Source organism: Passer montanus, unplaced genomic scaffold (genome assembly GCF_014805655.1).
Source record: "Passer montanus isolate IOZ18808 unplaced genomic scaffold, ASM1480565v1 scaffold9, whole genome shotgun sequence".
Taxonomy (NCBI): domain Eukaryota; kingdom Metazoa; phylum Chordata; class Aves; order Passeriformes; family Passeridae; genus Passer; species Passer montanus.
The window spans coordinates 2,909,970-2,925,244 of NW_024374367.1; the positions used below are offsets into that span (position 1 = coordinate 2,909,970).

The following is a 15,275-nucleotide window of genomic DNA, read 5'->3' on the forward strand; positions in this document are numbered from 1 at the left end:
TCGTAGTCCCAGTTTACTCAAATTCTCCTGGCAGCCTTTTGTACACTGCCACAGATCCGGGAAGCCCCTGCTGCTTAAGGAAAGCAGCTTTTCTTGTGTATACTGCTGGTTTTCCCACTCCAAAACCCATCTGGAATAATAAAGCGATCTGTTTCTCCAGGGTTAGTGAGCCATTGAGGCAGCCACATGAGTCTGATGGCCCCCAGGTCATGAAGGCAGCGGTTGGTATCGAACCAGGGGATGGAACCTTGGTGTTACCCACTCATTGTAGCAAGTCAAGGATATCCAGCACTGTGGGAGGGTGTGGAGGAGTGCCAAAGATACAGAGTGTGACAGGCTCAATGTCTTTCCACTCACAGGAAGTCCAGGGTTACGTCACAGCGTTGTTCTCCTGAGAAGATGGAGAAAGCAAGGAAGGAATTGAGGAATTTTCTGAGTAGGAGCCATCCTGGCACCAGCAGTGAGGCTTCTGCTGATGTCCCTACTCCAGGAACCTCCAGTAGCTCAGGGGTAAGTGCAAAGAGCAGTCCTTCCTCCAGCACTGTCCTGAAAGGAAAAGACTGATGGTACAGCTGGAGTGGACACATATAGGCTTCACCCCAGGTCCTGGCCCTTCCTTTGCTCAGAGGCCTTTGTGCAAGACCTTGATCTTTACAAAGTGAGGCCATGAGGCTCATCCTGGTCAGAGCTGAGCTGCCTTCCTCTGTAGCAGTGACAGCACTGTCACGACTGCCTGGGTTTAGGATGCCAGTGTGGCAGGGCAGGCTTGTGGTTGTGCTGATATATGGCAGTAAAACCCTAATGACTGGCAGCCTAATCAGCTCCCAGACAGCATCCTAAGCTGACATCAGGCCACATGCTACTGGGAGATCCCCTGCTCCTGTGCACTGGGCTGAACTTTTCAGGTATTTGTGTCTCTGAGTCTTTTCTGACCATTACTCACAGTCTCAGTTGTCTCTAAAGATCTGGTAAAGTCAGTCTTACAGTCACACTTGGTACCTCTATGATCCCCACTCACACTATGCCACCACTGTGCTCTGACACTTCCCTCACATTCCAGGGTGCTTCTGCTGGCCCCCAGGTGTCCCGGTCTTTGGTGAACCAGGCAGAGCAGGAGCAGCACACCCCTAAAGGTAAATACACTGAGAGGGAGGGAGGTGGGGCAGGAAACTGGGCCAAAACTGTTAAGGTTGCCTGTAGTGGCCATGCTGGGAATTAGGCTGCTGCCTCTGGGTTCCTGCTCTGCTTTCATTTTCAGTGCTCAGGAATGGTACTGAGCTGCTTGAACATCCCATTAAGAGTGAATTTCATTTTGAGGTGCAGCAAAGTGATCTGAATGGGTGGTAAAACCCTGCTTCCTTTTCTGCTGGATAGATCCACTTCCCCCAGGGTTCAGGGTGGACTGTGCCTGTGGGAGTTCTGGTCCTGCTGCCAGGAGAACACTGAATTTGCATGTGTTCTTACTCTGCATGGAGCCAGCAGTGTCCCTTTCCTGTGAAAATCATGGAGTATACTGAGTTAGAAGGGACCCACAAGTATCATCAAGTTAAACTGCTGGTCCAGCAGATGACAACCCCAAAAATGGGACCCGCCTGTGAAAGCTGTATTCAGGATTTAGCTGTAGCCAAAATCATGGCCTTCCTTCATTTATTTATTCTGCACCCAGCTGCACCCCAGAGCAGATTGTTCTCCCTAGATGCAAGGGCTCTGTGTGTACAGAGCTGCTGGTGCCACCTGCTTACAAAAACTTGTGTCATGGATGCTCAAATATAGGAACAGAGAATGGTTGAAGGTTTGCCAGCACTCTCCTGGCCCCTAGAGCACTCCTGGGGATATGGATCATAGACTGGCAGTGGGTGGGAAGAAAGTGTGTGTGTGAGAGGATTTTAGAGAAAGATGGGAACTGTATATACCACCCTCCTGTGCTTAGATGTGACATTTATTTTCATGAGTGAGGACAAATGACTGCTTCCTCAAGTGAATCTTGACAAGCTAGACTCATCTTTAACAAGTGGAGACAGAACTCTATTTATGATCTGCTGCTTCTTCAAGGGGGAAGAAGCCATCAGGTTGGAAATGTAAATGCAAATGAAACACTAAGTATTGACATAAATAGTTGATAGTGCACAAAGTGCCATAATGGATGGTGCCACGGATTTGGCAACAATAAAGTGACTAAATTGGAACAGCTGTGCTCCTTGACAGCAAATACAAATCAGGGCCATTCTGTAAAGACCCCAAGCAAGACATGTACATGAGGCTAAAGAGCTGCATTTTAGGGATTCCTCAAAATTACTTTATGGACCATGCAAGTGTTTAAAAGCACATTCATGCCAGGCTAGCTGCCCTTCCTGAGGAAGAGACGTGGAGAGAGAGAGGAGCCAGTTAGTGTTTATTTCCTGTAGTCTCTAAGCAGACAATGTACAGTACAAGGGTTGAGCCAGGGGCCATTTTAGAAGGACAAGGGAATGACCTCTTAGAGGACCCTTCCTGTACCTAAGCATCCTGAAACATGCCTGGCTTTAGCATTATTGACTGCTCTGCACAATTGCTTTGAAACCTAGGGTCACATCCATAGCTCCAGAAGCACATGCAGCACAGTGAACAATTGGGTTCAGAGCTTGACATTCAAAATACCCAATTCCAAACCAGAACCTTAAGTTTCTCCTTGATAGAGTGTGAAAGTTCATCAAAGGAAAATCTCTCACTCCACTAAAATCTATTTTTAGTTCAATGCTTAGCTCTGTCTAGGGAATTGTGCTTTTTAAAGCTTGCATGCAATTACTTAATTTAGGTTAAGCTTCAAATTCCCAGTTTGCTGCTGTTCTATTATTTGCAACTTGTTTAGCAATATAAACAGTTTGGTTTATTTATGGGGTAAATGACATGGTTTAATTTCTGCCAGTTCTTGGAAATGTATACTTTTTTCTTAGTCCAAATTTCTCTTGAAAACGTTTGGCCAAATGGTGAGATTGTTGGCTGTTTAACTCAATTTTTCTCTCACACCATTGCTGATGTGAGTGGGTGGTTTGATTGAGCAAAAGCTGAGAAGAGAGAGGTTTGTCCCTAGGTGTGGATAGGCACTTCAGGAGACAAAGATGACCTGTGCAGCTTCTTTTCCCCCCCTAATATTCATAAAACCTTTATCACCACCTTGACCAAATTCCTTTCAGCTGTGACTGACTCTTAGTCTCAGGGACCCCAGAGAGGCAGGGGGATCCCATCCCTTTCTGAGGATGATGGAGGCTGTGCATTAGAGACAGAAATTGCCCACTGTCATGTAGAGAGTCTGCAGCAAAGCTGGGAACAAAACAGAGCTCCTTAGAGCCAGGTCAGTCCCTTGGCTCCCAAAAATCTGCACGACAGTAATTCTGACTGGAGTTTTCCTCTATGCCATTATTTTGATACTGGAAAACCATAATCACATATTGTAGCAGGGAAAAAAAGGTCTTTCTTTCTGTTTCTAATTTGATGTCTGCTTGATTTCTCTTTCAAATCTAGTGAAGTGACTTCTGCAGACAACCCAGTAGACAGCAAAGTCCTCCTTTGTGTGTGAATAAAAAGCAAATTGATGCCTGGTGGTTTCAGGTGTGTTTCTCTCTGTTTCTTAGTCACTAAATTAAAGATGCCTGGAAACTTAAAAAGTCTCATGGCGAAGGAAATGGTTGGACCATCCACTGAGATCCTTGCTGAGTCAGATTTCCCTGAACAATCATTTAAGCCCAAGGTGCAGATGCCTTTCAAACGTGTTCCAGGGCAAAACCCTCGGAAGGTTGAAGTAGAGAGGTAAGTAGCCAGAAGGTGGCTAGAGGCATCACTGTGGAATGGACACAGCAGATTGGGGTGTTCACTTTTGCTCTCGAGGCATAACATGTCAAAAATCCTTAAGAAAATCTTATCCTGTAAGGCAGCAGTCTCCAAAGTGGGGCGTACATGAATTGCAGAGGATGCAGAAGACAATTCACTGGGATACAGGAAGAAAACATTGTTTTTAAATAGTGTTTATATTATCTTTTTGTCATCCTTTTTTTAATTTCTGGGTTTGTGTATGCTCTATAATGTATTAGTACCGTAGTACAGTATATAATTTATAGATTGGAGTAACTGATCTTTCTAGGTCACCTCCACTGAATTATTTTGTACTATAAATGAAGAAATAGACATGGATGCAATGTGTACTAAAAATGTTTTACTGATGGGGTGCACAGTGAAAAAGTGGAGTTGTAGGCATGGGAATGCTCATAGGCACATTGAGTGGTTATTTCCTCTTCTGATGTAAACCAGGAGGAGACGGCTGTATCTCACCTTTGACATTGCTGAGCTCCTGGCCAGCAAGGGGATAGACTCCAATCAGCTGGTGCCAAGGCACTATGACCCTGACAATATGCCACCTATTGAGGAGAAAAAAGATACTGTGTTTCCCATCTACCTTCCATTAAAGGTAAGAGAGCACGTTTGGAACTTGTGATCTGTCTCATTGCTTATACCATAGGAGGTTTCTGAGGACACTTAGCCAGTATTGACACAACAAGCAGCAAAACAAGGAAATGCTTTGGAGCTGGCTCAGGCACTGAAGGGTCTCTACAAGATGCTGAGCATCTTCTGAAATGTGCCCACAACTTCTATCAAAACTGATAGTCCTTGAGAGTGCTCCTCACTGGCCTTTGTATGTCCAAAGGAAAGGTGTCTCATGTTTCCTTCTGAATGCAGTAGTCAGCAGTATTGCTGCAGGAAACCTCTCCAGGAGTTGGTCGGTTCTTCCTAGGAAAGGGCTGGAGGTACAAATACTGCTGTTTGGGGGAAAATTGTCAGCCAAATATCAGCACAGCTTTTGCAGCTGGACTGATTTTCATATTTTGTAGCCCATTTAGGAACTGCATGTTAATGTTTTCCTCTCATGAAATTTTTTATTGGGTGTTTTCTTGTTTCTGGAGTAAATCTTAATTTCCCTCATGTCTTTGCTTTTTAGGTATTTGACAATGACGAATTTGACTGTCGAACTCCAGAAGAGTGGATGTCACTAGGACTGGAGCCAGGATCTTCTGATAGAAAGCCAGTGCCTGGAAAAGCACTTTTACCTACAGATGATGTACTTGGACATGGTAAAACTTGAATCAGTTCCTGCTCAAGCAGGGCAACACTAATGGTTACAGGCCCTTTCAGCAGAAGGGAACATGTAGATTCTGATGAGTCTAGCTCCGAAAAGCCATATCTCATTTTGGCCAGGCTCAGGCAGCCAGAGCCAGAGACCAGAGTTCTCACTGGCTGCCAGTCCTGCCCTGGACTGCTTCCACTTTGTTAAAAGTTGCCTTTGCCTTTTGAATTTCTGTCAGCACAGACAAAATTTCTCTTTACTGGTGCATAGCTATCTTCATGGAGTTAGGGTGTTCTAACTCCTAGGGCACAGTATGTTCTGCCTGGATTTCTCGGCAAGTGCAGGATCAGAAGACGAGTTCAGACTACAGTGAACATACAAGTAGTAAACCTGGGCCAAATTAAGTGACATGGACATTGTTTTCCAGTCATTTGGAGCCTTCTCAATGAGAAGGCATTACTAGGTACAGTTGTACTGATGTCCAGCTGTGGCTGCAGCTCATGTTAACACATCTGCCGTAGCTTTAAAGCATGGGAACTGGCATCTGCAGCTCTGGAGCAGCCTCCAGAGGCTTGACTGTCTGCAGAACTGAAGCATGAAACATAAGCTCTGTGTATCCTTGGGCAGCCAGCACATGATGGTTGAGTTCTGCCTGCAGCTTTCTTGGGGAATACCACACCTGATCACTCCTCAGGTTGAATGAACAGCATAATGCTGTCCTGACCTGTATTGATATCAATATAAATACATACCTGTCTGGTGTGTGCAAAACTTTGAAAATTCTAAGGTGTAAGACCTAAGTTCATTATTCAATTGGTCACAGCAGAAACTCTGTGAGATTGACTAAGATTCAAACAAGCAAATGGGTTTGACTGTAGCATCACCACTTGGATCAGGAAAGTCCATTTGCTGTAGCCTCCAGGAGAATGGACTAATCCTGTTTTAATCCTTGTGTCTCTCAGAGGACCCCAAAAGTCAGAAGTTGATCTACAAGTGGATTGATGTTGGTGTTCTGGATTATGACAAGGAGACAGACCTCTACTTGGTCCATAAAACAGATGAGAAAGGTCTGGTGCGTGACGAAGAAGGGAAACCCATCATCAATGGAGGAATAACTCCAGAAGGTGTGTTTCAAATAAGGTCTTTTGGGACCTGTCATATAGTCTGAGAGCCAGTACATTACCCATGCTTGTCCTAGCTGGAGATGGGAAGGACACCAAGAAGTCATTTAATGCCTTTCACTGTTATCTCTCTTGATATGTGTCTGTTAAACTTATCCGAAAAAACCTCCAGGGAAGAGAACTCCACATCTTAATTTGATCCTATTTGAGGTTTTCCCTTTGTAGACACCTTTCTTTTTATTCCTTCTCCCATCCTTCCTGCCTTCAAGAAAAGTAAAATGTTGGGCTTTCTGGGTCAATGCCATTTTGAAAGGGAATGTGGACAGATTAAAATGAAGTACCCTTGTCCTGAAAGCTTTAGAGATGCTCCTTATCTCTTGCTGTCCTCAGCTTTGGTCCTTCATTTTGATCTCCTTCAAGCAACCCAATTATCCTGTCTATCAAAAAGCTGCTGACAGCACTGCAAGCCATTCTGAGTTTTGTTTTCCCAGGAAGAGCTCCGTTGTTGCCGTGTCAGTACTGGGTGCCTCGAGTTTGCCTGCAGTTCCTGGCCGAGGACCCGCAGGTGTTTGCGGAGCGCGTGGCGTGCGCCGACAACCTGCGCAAGAAGACGCAGGGGCTGCTCATGTACCACCTGTACGTGGACTGCATGCCCACGGAGGGGCAGAACACCATCAGCGATAAAAGCCTGCAGAGGATGAAGCGCCTGGCCATACAGACTCCCAAGCTGAAGGATGAGAAGAGGTAAAGCGTCATGTTTGTGTCTGGGGACTTAGCCTTCAGTCCATGAACATTGTGGGACTTTGGAGGCTACAGAACAAGTGGCAGTGGAGGCAGGTCTTGAGCAGCCAGCTCACAGAGCATGGATCTCACCTGCCTTCCATCCTGTGCACAAGCACACCGCTCTGTTGCCCAGAGTGGCATCAGAAGGAGGCAGATGGCAGCCCCAGGAACACGTGTACAGGAGGGGTGGTCTGTCAGTGTTCCCAGCTGAAGTAGTTTCCATATGCAGACCTACCAAGCCATGCTTACACCTGCAGTTAAGTGGCCTTCAACAGCAAGAAGGTTGACAAAAATGGCATGGCTGACCTTGCTGTCCCCCTGTGCTTTTGAGGAACAGATCAGTCATTGCTGTACTGATCTGCAGACCACCCGTTATCTCCAGAGACCTGGCTGTTGTCTGCTGGTGACCCTTCTACTTATTAACAGCTGCTAAAACAAATCAAAAGATCTGCACAGGGGAAGGCAAACAGAACAGGAGATCTCCACCTGAATATAATGGAGTGTCTCTTTGTGATGCAGTTCATATTGGGGAGGCATTTTCATGTCCCTGGGCTGATGAATCATGAGCCACTGATGGTGTTGCTGGGAATCAGCCGTGACTGATTGCCTTGCTCAGAAATAGGAAGGTGTGAGGAGCTGCATGGTCTGCTGGTCTGAACTGGAAAGTAGGAGAGTAATTAGTCTCTGTGAGCAGAACTATAGGGATAAAGAAAAGTACTCTGCCTGCTCGAGGTAAAGGATGATGATTTCCTAAGGCAAATGCAGCAGGGTTTTAGCACTTATGTGGGTGTTCTGGGTGAGGAAATGGACAACAAGAGGCATTGAGCAGGAGGCAAATGGGAGGCCAGCTTGGATAGCCCAACTTTTCCAGAACTACCAGCTCCTTTCTTTAGTTGGTGGTTATTTCTCCTTCCCTCTGTAATGTTTCTACTCAGTGGAGATGTTGCTTTGGACTGAAAAGACACTTACAAAGGCTGCAGTCCTAGTCCTCACTCCCTGCTTGCCTCTGTCTTTAAAAGTCCAGTTGATACCTTTGCTGGCTGCTTCATTGTCTGCACAATCTCCTAATGTGTTGAGTGGCAGGTGGGCTTCTGGATTAGCAAATTTGGGTGGGAGGAAGAGAGAGGTGGAGTTTGCAGTAAAGCTACAGACATCCACATGCTCAAACGCCATGGGTTCTCACTGTTTCTGTGTCTTGTAACAGCATGTTAGACCAAATAAGCAGCCTGGAGAAAGAAGTGGAATTAGACTATAAGCACACCATGAACATGATCAGCTTTGACAGAGTCGTCGCTTCCAAACCCGATATGTTTTCTTTTGTTACCCTTCCAGACAAGGAGGAGAAGGAAGCACCAGAGAAAGGTAGGGGACACAGTGAAGCAGTTTGCATTTTTGTCTTTGATGGGATTCATGGTTTGCTGTAGGAACTCTCAGGTTCATGGTAATGATTAGAGCTCACAAAGGGGAGCAACAGGAGATTATGTGAGACTTTTGAGTATATCTCCTCTTTTTTATGGTATATTTGCATGTTCATGTTACCTCAGTATAATATATTAGAACTCATCAGCTAAGCTGCGGTAACTCTGCAAGTGTGTACCCTTAATGGCACTGAATGTTTGGCAGTGTGATTGGCTTACCACTGTGCTGGAGCTGACTGCCTTGCCTTTGCTGAGCCCAGCTGGGAAATGCCTCAGGTGTGGAAGAGGGCTCAGGCTCCTTTAGAGTCCCAAACAGGAGGAAAATGGCCCCAGTAAAAGATGGTGGGGGGAAGGGGAGCATATTTTGTGCATTTCAATCTTCTAAAAGCAGGAAGGCCTTGAGGTGCTTCACAAGTGGCCTCTCACAGATGAGATGACTCAGCTGTGCCTTGGAGCCTCAGTGGGAAGTTTCTCAAGTTCCAATGTTCTATCCCATGGAGACTTCATGAGCCAAAGCCTTGGGAAGGTCAGGCACCAAGGCAGCACCTCAGCCCCTAATGGGAGGCTGCAGAAGGTCTCTGCAGCGGTGCAGAGACTCCCTCTTTCATCCAGCCCTCTGCTGAAGCTGCTGCATGATAAGGCCTGTGCATTAGAGCAGAGTCCTTTTCACAAGTGCTTCCCAAAGGGACCTGTGCTCTAAAAACAGCAGCTGAAGTGGCTGTTGCAGGCAATGACATTATTTCTTTTTTTGGTGCTAGGGATCGTCTCTGTCCCAGACTATCCTTTCCATAAACGACAGAGAGAATTCAACCTTCTCTCACTCCTGACCAGGCCAGAAGCTATCCATCTCCTTGCACAGGTACAAGATGAGTGCAACAAGGCAGCTGTCCTGTCTCTGTTTAGCACAAACATAACCAAACTTGTCTCTCTGGAGGAATTTGAAGAGATCCAGACTCAGACCTTCACTCAGGTGAGCAGAGGAGCTGTGAGGGATGAACACATGGAGCAGGCAGCAGTGCTGTCAGTGTGTATTAGACAGATGCAGCAGCTGCAGATTGATCTTCTGGAAACTGATGATCTGTCAAAGGAGTCATCATGTTTGGGGCAGGGAGGAATTTTCATGTGCCTGTCAAATTTATTGGGATGTGGGGAGAATGGGCTGAAAGAGTCATAGTGCCCTGGTTAGGATCAGCCAATGCTGACTATGCCCTTAGTCATGTGTTAAACAGGTAGCCATACAGGGCTGCAGCCCTTCTTTCCTCCACCTGGTTTATACAGAGACAGGGGTCCTGACTGGCACTCAAGTTTCTTTTTAAGTTTTTTTTCCTTTTATTTCTTTTTCTTCATTTCCCCATCCATCTATCCAGCTGCAAGGCACAAGATCACAGAGACAGGGGTCCTGGCTGGCACTGAAGTTTCTTTTTAATTTTTTTCCTTTTATTTCTTTTTCTTCATTTCCCCATCCATCTATCCAGCTGCAAGGCACAAGATCCTTGATTTCTCCTGAAACATTCAGGGAGATAATGCTTTTCTACACTCTATGTTCTTTATACACTTAATTAAATTACTCTGTTTGCAATGCCAATAGAGAGAGTAGGACAAAAATTTGCAGCTCCGTGGTAATTCCCACCTGAGGATCTTCACATCCTCTGATTGAGGGCAGCACATTGCACCCTGGATGTGGCCACATGGAGTAACTTGCACAGGGTTGCACACTAAATCAGTGGCAGAGAATGTGCTGGTCCTTCCCAGTCCTGTGCTGTTTCAGCCAGGCAGTGTTGTCATCCACTCAGTGACTAAGGTTCTTTTAGTACACACAAACAGCAAGCTGCCTGTGGAGCAGAAGTGACACTTGGTGGTATTTTAATAAATTAAAATACTGCAAACTGCTGCTGCCCTTGGCTTCTTCTGCTCTTTCTTCTCACTTGTCAAGAGAAGACAACATTCTGTCCTTTACATGCTCATCATACTGTCTACACATCTTTTTGTGAGGGACCCTGACACAGGCAGCTCCAGGGATACCACTCTAGAAAAGAGGAAGGAAAGGAAACACTGTGAGTAAAACAGAGAATAGAGCACTCCCACTTTTTAATATCAGGCTTTCTTTTTGTGGGTCTTCTGTCAGTGCAGGAGGTATATGACCAGGTTTAGATGCCACATGTGTGTGGGGGTGGGGGGGGTTGAGAGCTACTTTTAGCTGCCACAACTCTGAGAGAACAGATTCGTTTCCCAGCAGAGAAGGCTCCAACAGCCCCAGCTAGTAGCTCACCTTGCCATACTGTTTTCCCATCCGCGCCTAGAGGATTATCCAGCTTGCTTTTTTCTTTGCCCTAGGTTCAGGAGTTTCTCAAGGATACTTGGATCAATACCATAAAGACTGCGATTAAGAGCAGCCTTGAAGGTGCAGGCAAATGTTTCAACCTGGAGGAGAGTGACTGGGATGCCTACCAGGGGTCCAAGCTGTGCAAGCTGATGGAGCGCATCCGATTCATGCTTCAGGACTCCCTGCGCTACCTGGTCCAGAGCTCCCTCCTCAGCTTCACCAAGTTTGTGCTGGATGTTTGCCAGAGTGTCCTGAATTGCTCAGAGGACATGGAATGGGGAGATGACATCACCAACAGTCCCTACGTGTAAGAAAAAAAGAAAAATAAGGGTTGGGAAGAGAAGAAAAGTGTAGTGTTATTGTCTTTTTAACTACTGTTCTGCAAGCAAGCTTTGCTCTGTGTGGGGCCTTTAAGCTGGGCAGTTTTCCCTAATCCTCCACCTGACATGTTCACTGGAGTATGGAAGAAGGACACAGAGCTGGCTGCTCTGTTAGCACAGCTTTCCAGCTGCAGTTAGTGATATGGAGCAGCCCATCAGAACCAAGGTCTGCTGTTTTGATGTACTGTTCTAAAGATCAGCCACCTCCAGCGTTCTTGGGGGAGCAAATTGTTGCTGCTAATTTTTTTCTGGATGCTAGGAAAAATACCAGGAGCATGGCTGCTTAATTCCATTCTTAAATGAAACCTCAGAATTAGAATCTGGCCTGGAATATCTAACGAATACCAAATTTAGGTTATCACAGTGCCTAAAATTTTATTCCATTGGATATTGATTTAAGGATTTTTGCTTTTTGTGGTATTAAAGAAGGAACATTTAGAAATGGAAAGTCAGAAGAAAAGAAAAAAAACCCCTGCCACTCACATGAGGCCTCTTACCTTTAAATCAGTGGAAGTCTTGACACTGACTTCAGCTAATCCTGAGCCAGGCTGGTCACATGCAAGATTAGAAATACTAATATAACTTCCAGAAGGTGCATTTTAGGAGTATATTGGAAATACTGAATGCCTAGTTTGAAAAAGACCTGAAGTTTTTCTGTAAAGCAGCTCCAATTCTCAAGATAAGGTTATGACTTTTGGGGATCCTGATATGTCATGATTGATGGTTCCTTCACCTTTGATAAAAAAGAGTTCTCAATGTCTTTACTGTTAAATTGAGAACACAGTGTTTTATATCTTCATCTGCATGAGACAGTCCTCTTCTCTGCTTTCCTTTCCTGTCCAGGAGGCATTTCAGTATCAGCACCAGAGCAATACAGTTGTGTATCATATTCTCAAAAAGCATCCCTGTTCTTTCTTATCTCTTCCCACCACAGGTCCCAGAGGAATCCACTCTTTGTGACAGACATTGAGCTAGGCAGCAGTGGTGTCCTCTTCAGGCCCTCTGTGGAGAATGTTGAGACATCTCTCATTTCTCTGTTTGACAACGGGATCCTGGCGACCCATAGTATCCCCCAGCTGGAGCAGGTGAGCACTTCTGCCCCACCAGGGATACAGCTGTGCACTGCCAGTGCATTGCAGCTCAGCACAGACACCCCTGAGCTTGTACTGAGGGAGGGAGGGAGGAGCAGCAGTGGGTACTTGGGAATTCAGTTAAATTACTCTGGGCACAGCACTGTGCTAATGCAGTTCAGTTCTAACAGGGTTTCTTCAATCTCCCCAGCCTTGTAGCTCTTTTGTCTGGTGGTTGTGTCTGCTTTGGTGCTGCAGGTTCTGTGGACACATGGACACTCTGGTTGCCCTGAGTGTGTGGTGGCTGGTAAAAGCAGACTCAAAAAGGAAATAGCACTGTTTCCAATTCTGTTTGATGCAAGTCTCTTCTGCATATGCATCCTTCTGTCTGCTGCTGTGAAAGCCCTGTGTCTCCCTAGATCCTCATTCTTTGGGGAGGAGGGTGCATAATACTGATCAAACAATTCTTGACACAATGTAGGAGTGTGGACTGCAAGAGTTCCCGAAGGTGCCACCAGGGATTGCCTTGCCCCTCTCCTGAGGAGGCACAGTTAGCTCTGTTTGTCCTGAAAGACCTCTCTCCTTCCTCTTGCAGTATGTGTTGGAGAACATGGATATCACAGGCACCCCCATGCTGGAATCAGTGGGTTTGCAGGAGCCAGGAGTAGAAGAGCTGCGTGAGGCTCTGCGCTCGGCCATTCGAAAGGCTGGCATCCCCCTCCAAGCCTACGGCAGGAGATACGAGAAGTTCTTAGAGATAAATAACAATGACATCAAGTACTTCCTAAAGTGAGTGGCTTCTGACAAAACCCCTGTGACCCCAAAGACAAGCCTTTGTGGAAGCTGCTGTGTGGATCTGCTGATGTGAGAGTGTGGGGCTGTTCTGAGACACGTGCCTCAGATGCGAGATCAGGCCCCTGTCAGAGGCTGCCTCCAGTCATGGGTGACAGTCCATCCTTTTAGAGGACACTGGTGGTGGCACTGGGAATGTCTTTCTGTCTCTGACAGCAGTCACATTCCTGTCATGCTCGTCAGTGTAATTGGAGATATTAATGGCCCTAAAAATGAATCATCCTGTTTGAGAATCCAGTTAGCATACTTGACTCTGACCTCCTTCCCATAGTGTCTGCTCAGGCTGATAGCATTCTGTAGAAAGTAATGTTTTCTTTTGTTTCATCCTCATTTTTTTCATTGCCAAAACTCTTTGCACCTATTCTGTCTTTTAGCCTCTGTTACTTTAATGGACTTCTGTTTACGTCTTACATTTTCTCCAAACAGTGGGACTGAAGCCCTTTTCTTTTTTCTTATTCCAGCTTAATCAATTTACAAATCCATTTGAGAAATTCCTGTCTCTCCCCAGAATATACTGAAGTACCTACCCTCCCCTGAAGTACCTCCTGATCTTGCCCTGTTTACACTAGTGCTTTTATTTTGTCTCTCCCTCTCTTCTTTGGGTTTCCTCTTTCATCTTTTTTTTTCTACTCCTTTTCTACAGCTAAAATATCTGTGCTCTTATGCCACTCTGCAACTATTGTGTAAATATATGCCTTATTAATTTCATGTCTTGATCCTTTGAATGGACACAAACAGCCTGGATGCTCAAATATTCTTAAGGTCTACATGGCCATTTTTTTGTTGGTGTTTTAATTTACAGAGACTATGAAGAGCAATTTCCACCTACCCCGGAGGTGACAAAGATAGTAGACACATATTTGTCTGAAAAGGAGACCCTGGACCACCTTCTACCTAGTTCTATTATCATTGGCCCCTTTCGAGTCAGGATAGAACATATTAGGCTTAGTCTGTCTGATAAACACAAAGCCCTTGCCACTGCCATGTTGGACATGCTGGCTAAAACCCTCCATTCACAGGTGCAGAAAGTAAGTTAACTGGTTCAATGTATTATGTGTCTCTGTCTTGTCCTGTCCTGCTTTTGGAGTTGCTGTGTTTTTGTGAAATGACTAGAAGACCATATTAATGGGGATATTTTAAAGGTCACACTGGGCTGATTACTTAAAATTGAAATTATCGAGGACATATGCAAACTCAACCAAATGAAGAATTAAATGTATTTCATAAATTACATGCCTGAAAGCTGTAGCTCTTGGGATTAAATTCTTCAAGACCTTGCCATTTTACAGAGTATGTTGGTGGATTGAAAAGATCTGTCTAGTAGACAACTGAAAAGTCCTCCTGCTTCCTCTGAGGATAACTGGAATATAGACAACTGCCTCTGCCAGCTGATTGTCTAAATCTGTTATTAGCATCATTTTCACTACACACCTGCAGTTCCTCTTCCTCTTTGTTGGCAGTCTCATTCAGTTTGAAGCTGCAATGAGATGATGGAAAAAGAAAAACCAGAACAGGACTGTGTACTCGTCACTTAGACACCTTCAGAATGGGAAGTGGGTGGATCAGGGCAGGTTTCCCTGTGTGTCTATTAGGAATTGGTGACTCTTTGATGGTCCTTGCTGTGTCCTGCTGCAGATCTGTGACGCATATGAAGTCATCAGCACCAAAATGCATGAGAGACCAGAGAACATTGAGGAGCTGGTTGAGCTGCGGGACTGGCTGAAGGGAGTGCCCGAGCAGCTGGCAGTGCAGGAGGTAGGACAGGCTCTCCTTGGGACAGGACATCAGGGGAAGTGAGGAGGAAATTTGTCAATGCAATGTGTGGTGTCTCAGAAGCAGAACTCCAGTTTTTTACTTGCATGTCTTTGCGTGCAGTGCCACGAGATTCCTGGCTTTGTATTTTTATAATTCCTAAGATTTGTATTTTTAAATATACATATCATAAATTTAAATCTCTTTGCAAAACAAAATAGCAGTTAAAAATCTTGCCTAAAATACTTACGTATGCATTTTGCTGCATTCATGATCCATTCTGCATTTGTGTACTGAATGGCTATCTTCTAAAAATGAATCCTCTTTTCAAGAAAATCTTTTTGCTACCCAGTGCTCAAATTGCTGTTAATATATTTTTTCTAATAGGACATTTTAGCACCGAGTTATTTCAAAGTTATTTGAAGTGTATGCCTTTTCCCAGCTGAACAAATGGGGAACAAAGGCATCAAGCTGTAAGCTG

General features: G+C 45.2%; 1 protein-coding gene across 1 annotated transcript in view; it reads left to right on the forward strand.

The window, feature by feature from the left end:
- Nucleotides 1-388: 388 nt before the first annotated feature.
- The window catches only part of DNAH1 (dynein axonemal heavy chain 1), a 67,575-nt gene continuing 52,688 nt past the window's right edge, over nt 389-15,275 (forward strand). Inside the window, exons 1-14 of the mRNA XM_039734189.1 lie at nt 389-510; nt 1,061-1,133; nt 3,612-3,786; nt 4,285-4,441; nt 4,970-5,102; nt 6,058-6,219; nt 6,708-6,960; nt 8,204-8,361; nt 9,176-9,387; nt 10,752-11,047; nt 12,055-12,205; nt 12,786-12,979; nt 13,845-14,070; nt 14,678-14,797. Of these exons, the coding sequence (XP_039590123.1) occupies nt 400-510; nt 1,061-1,133; nt 3,612-3,786; nt 4,285-4,441; nt 4,970-5,102; nt 6,058-6,219; nt 6,708-6,960; nt 8,204-8,361; nt 9,176-9,387; nt 10,752-11,047; nt 12,055-12,205; nt 12,786-12,979; nt 13,845-14,070; nt 14,678-14,797 (2,421 nt within the window). The 5' untranslated portion in view covers nt 389-399. The remainder of the gene's footprint in view (nt 511-1,060; nt 1,134-3,611; nt 3,787-4,284; nt 4,442-4,969; nt 5,103-6,057; nt 6,220-6,707; nt 6,961-8,203; nt 8,362-9,175; nt 9,388-10,751; nt 11,048-12,054; nt 12,206-12,785; nt 12,980-13,844; nt 14,071-14,677; nt 14,798-15,275) is intronic.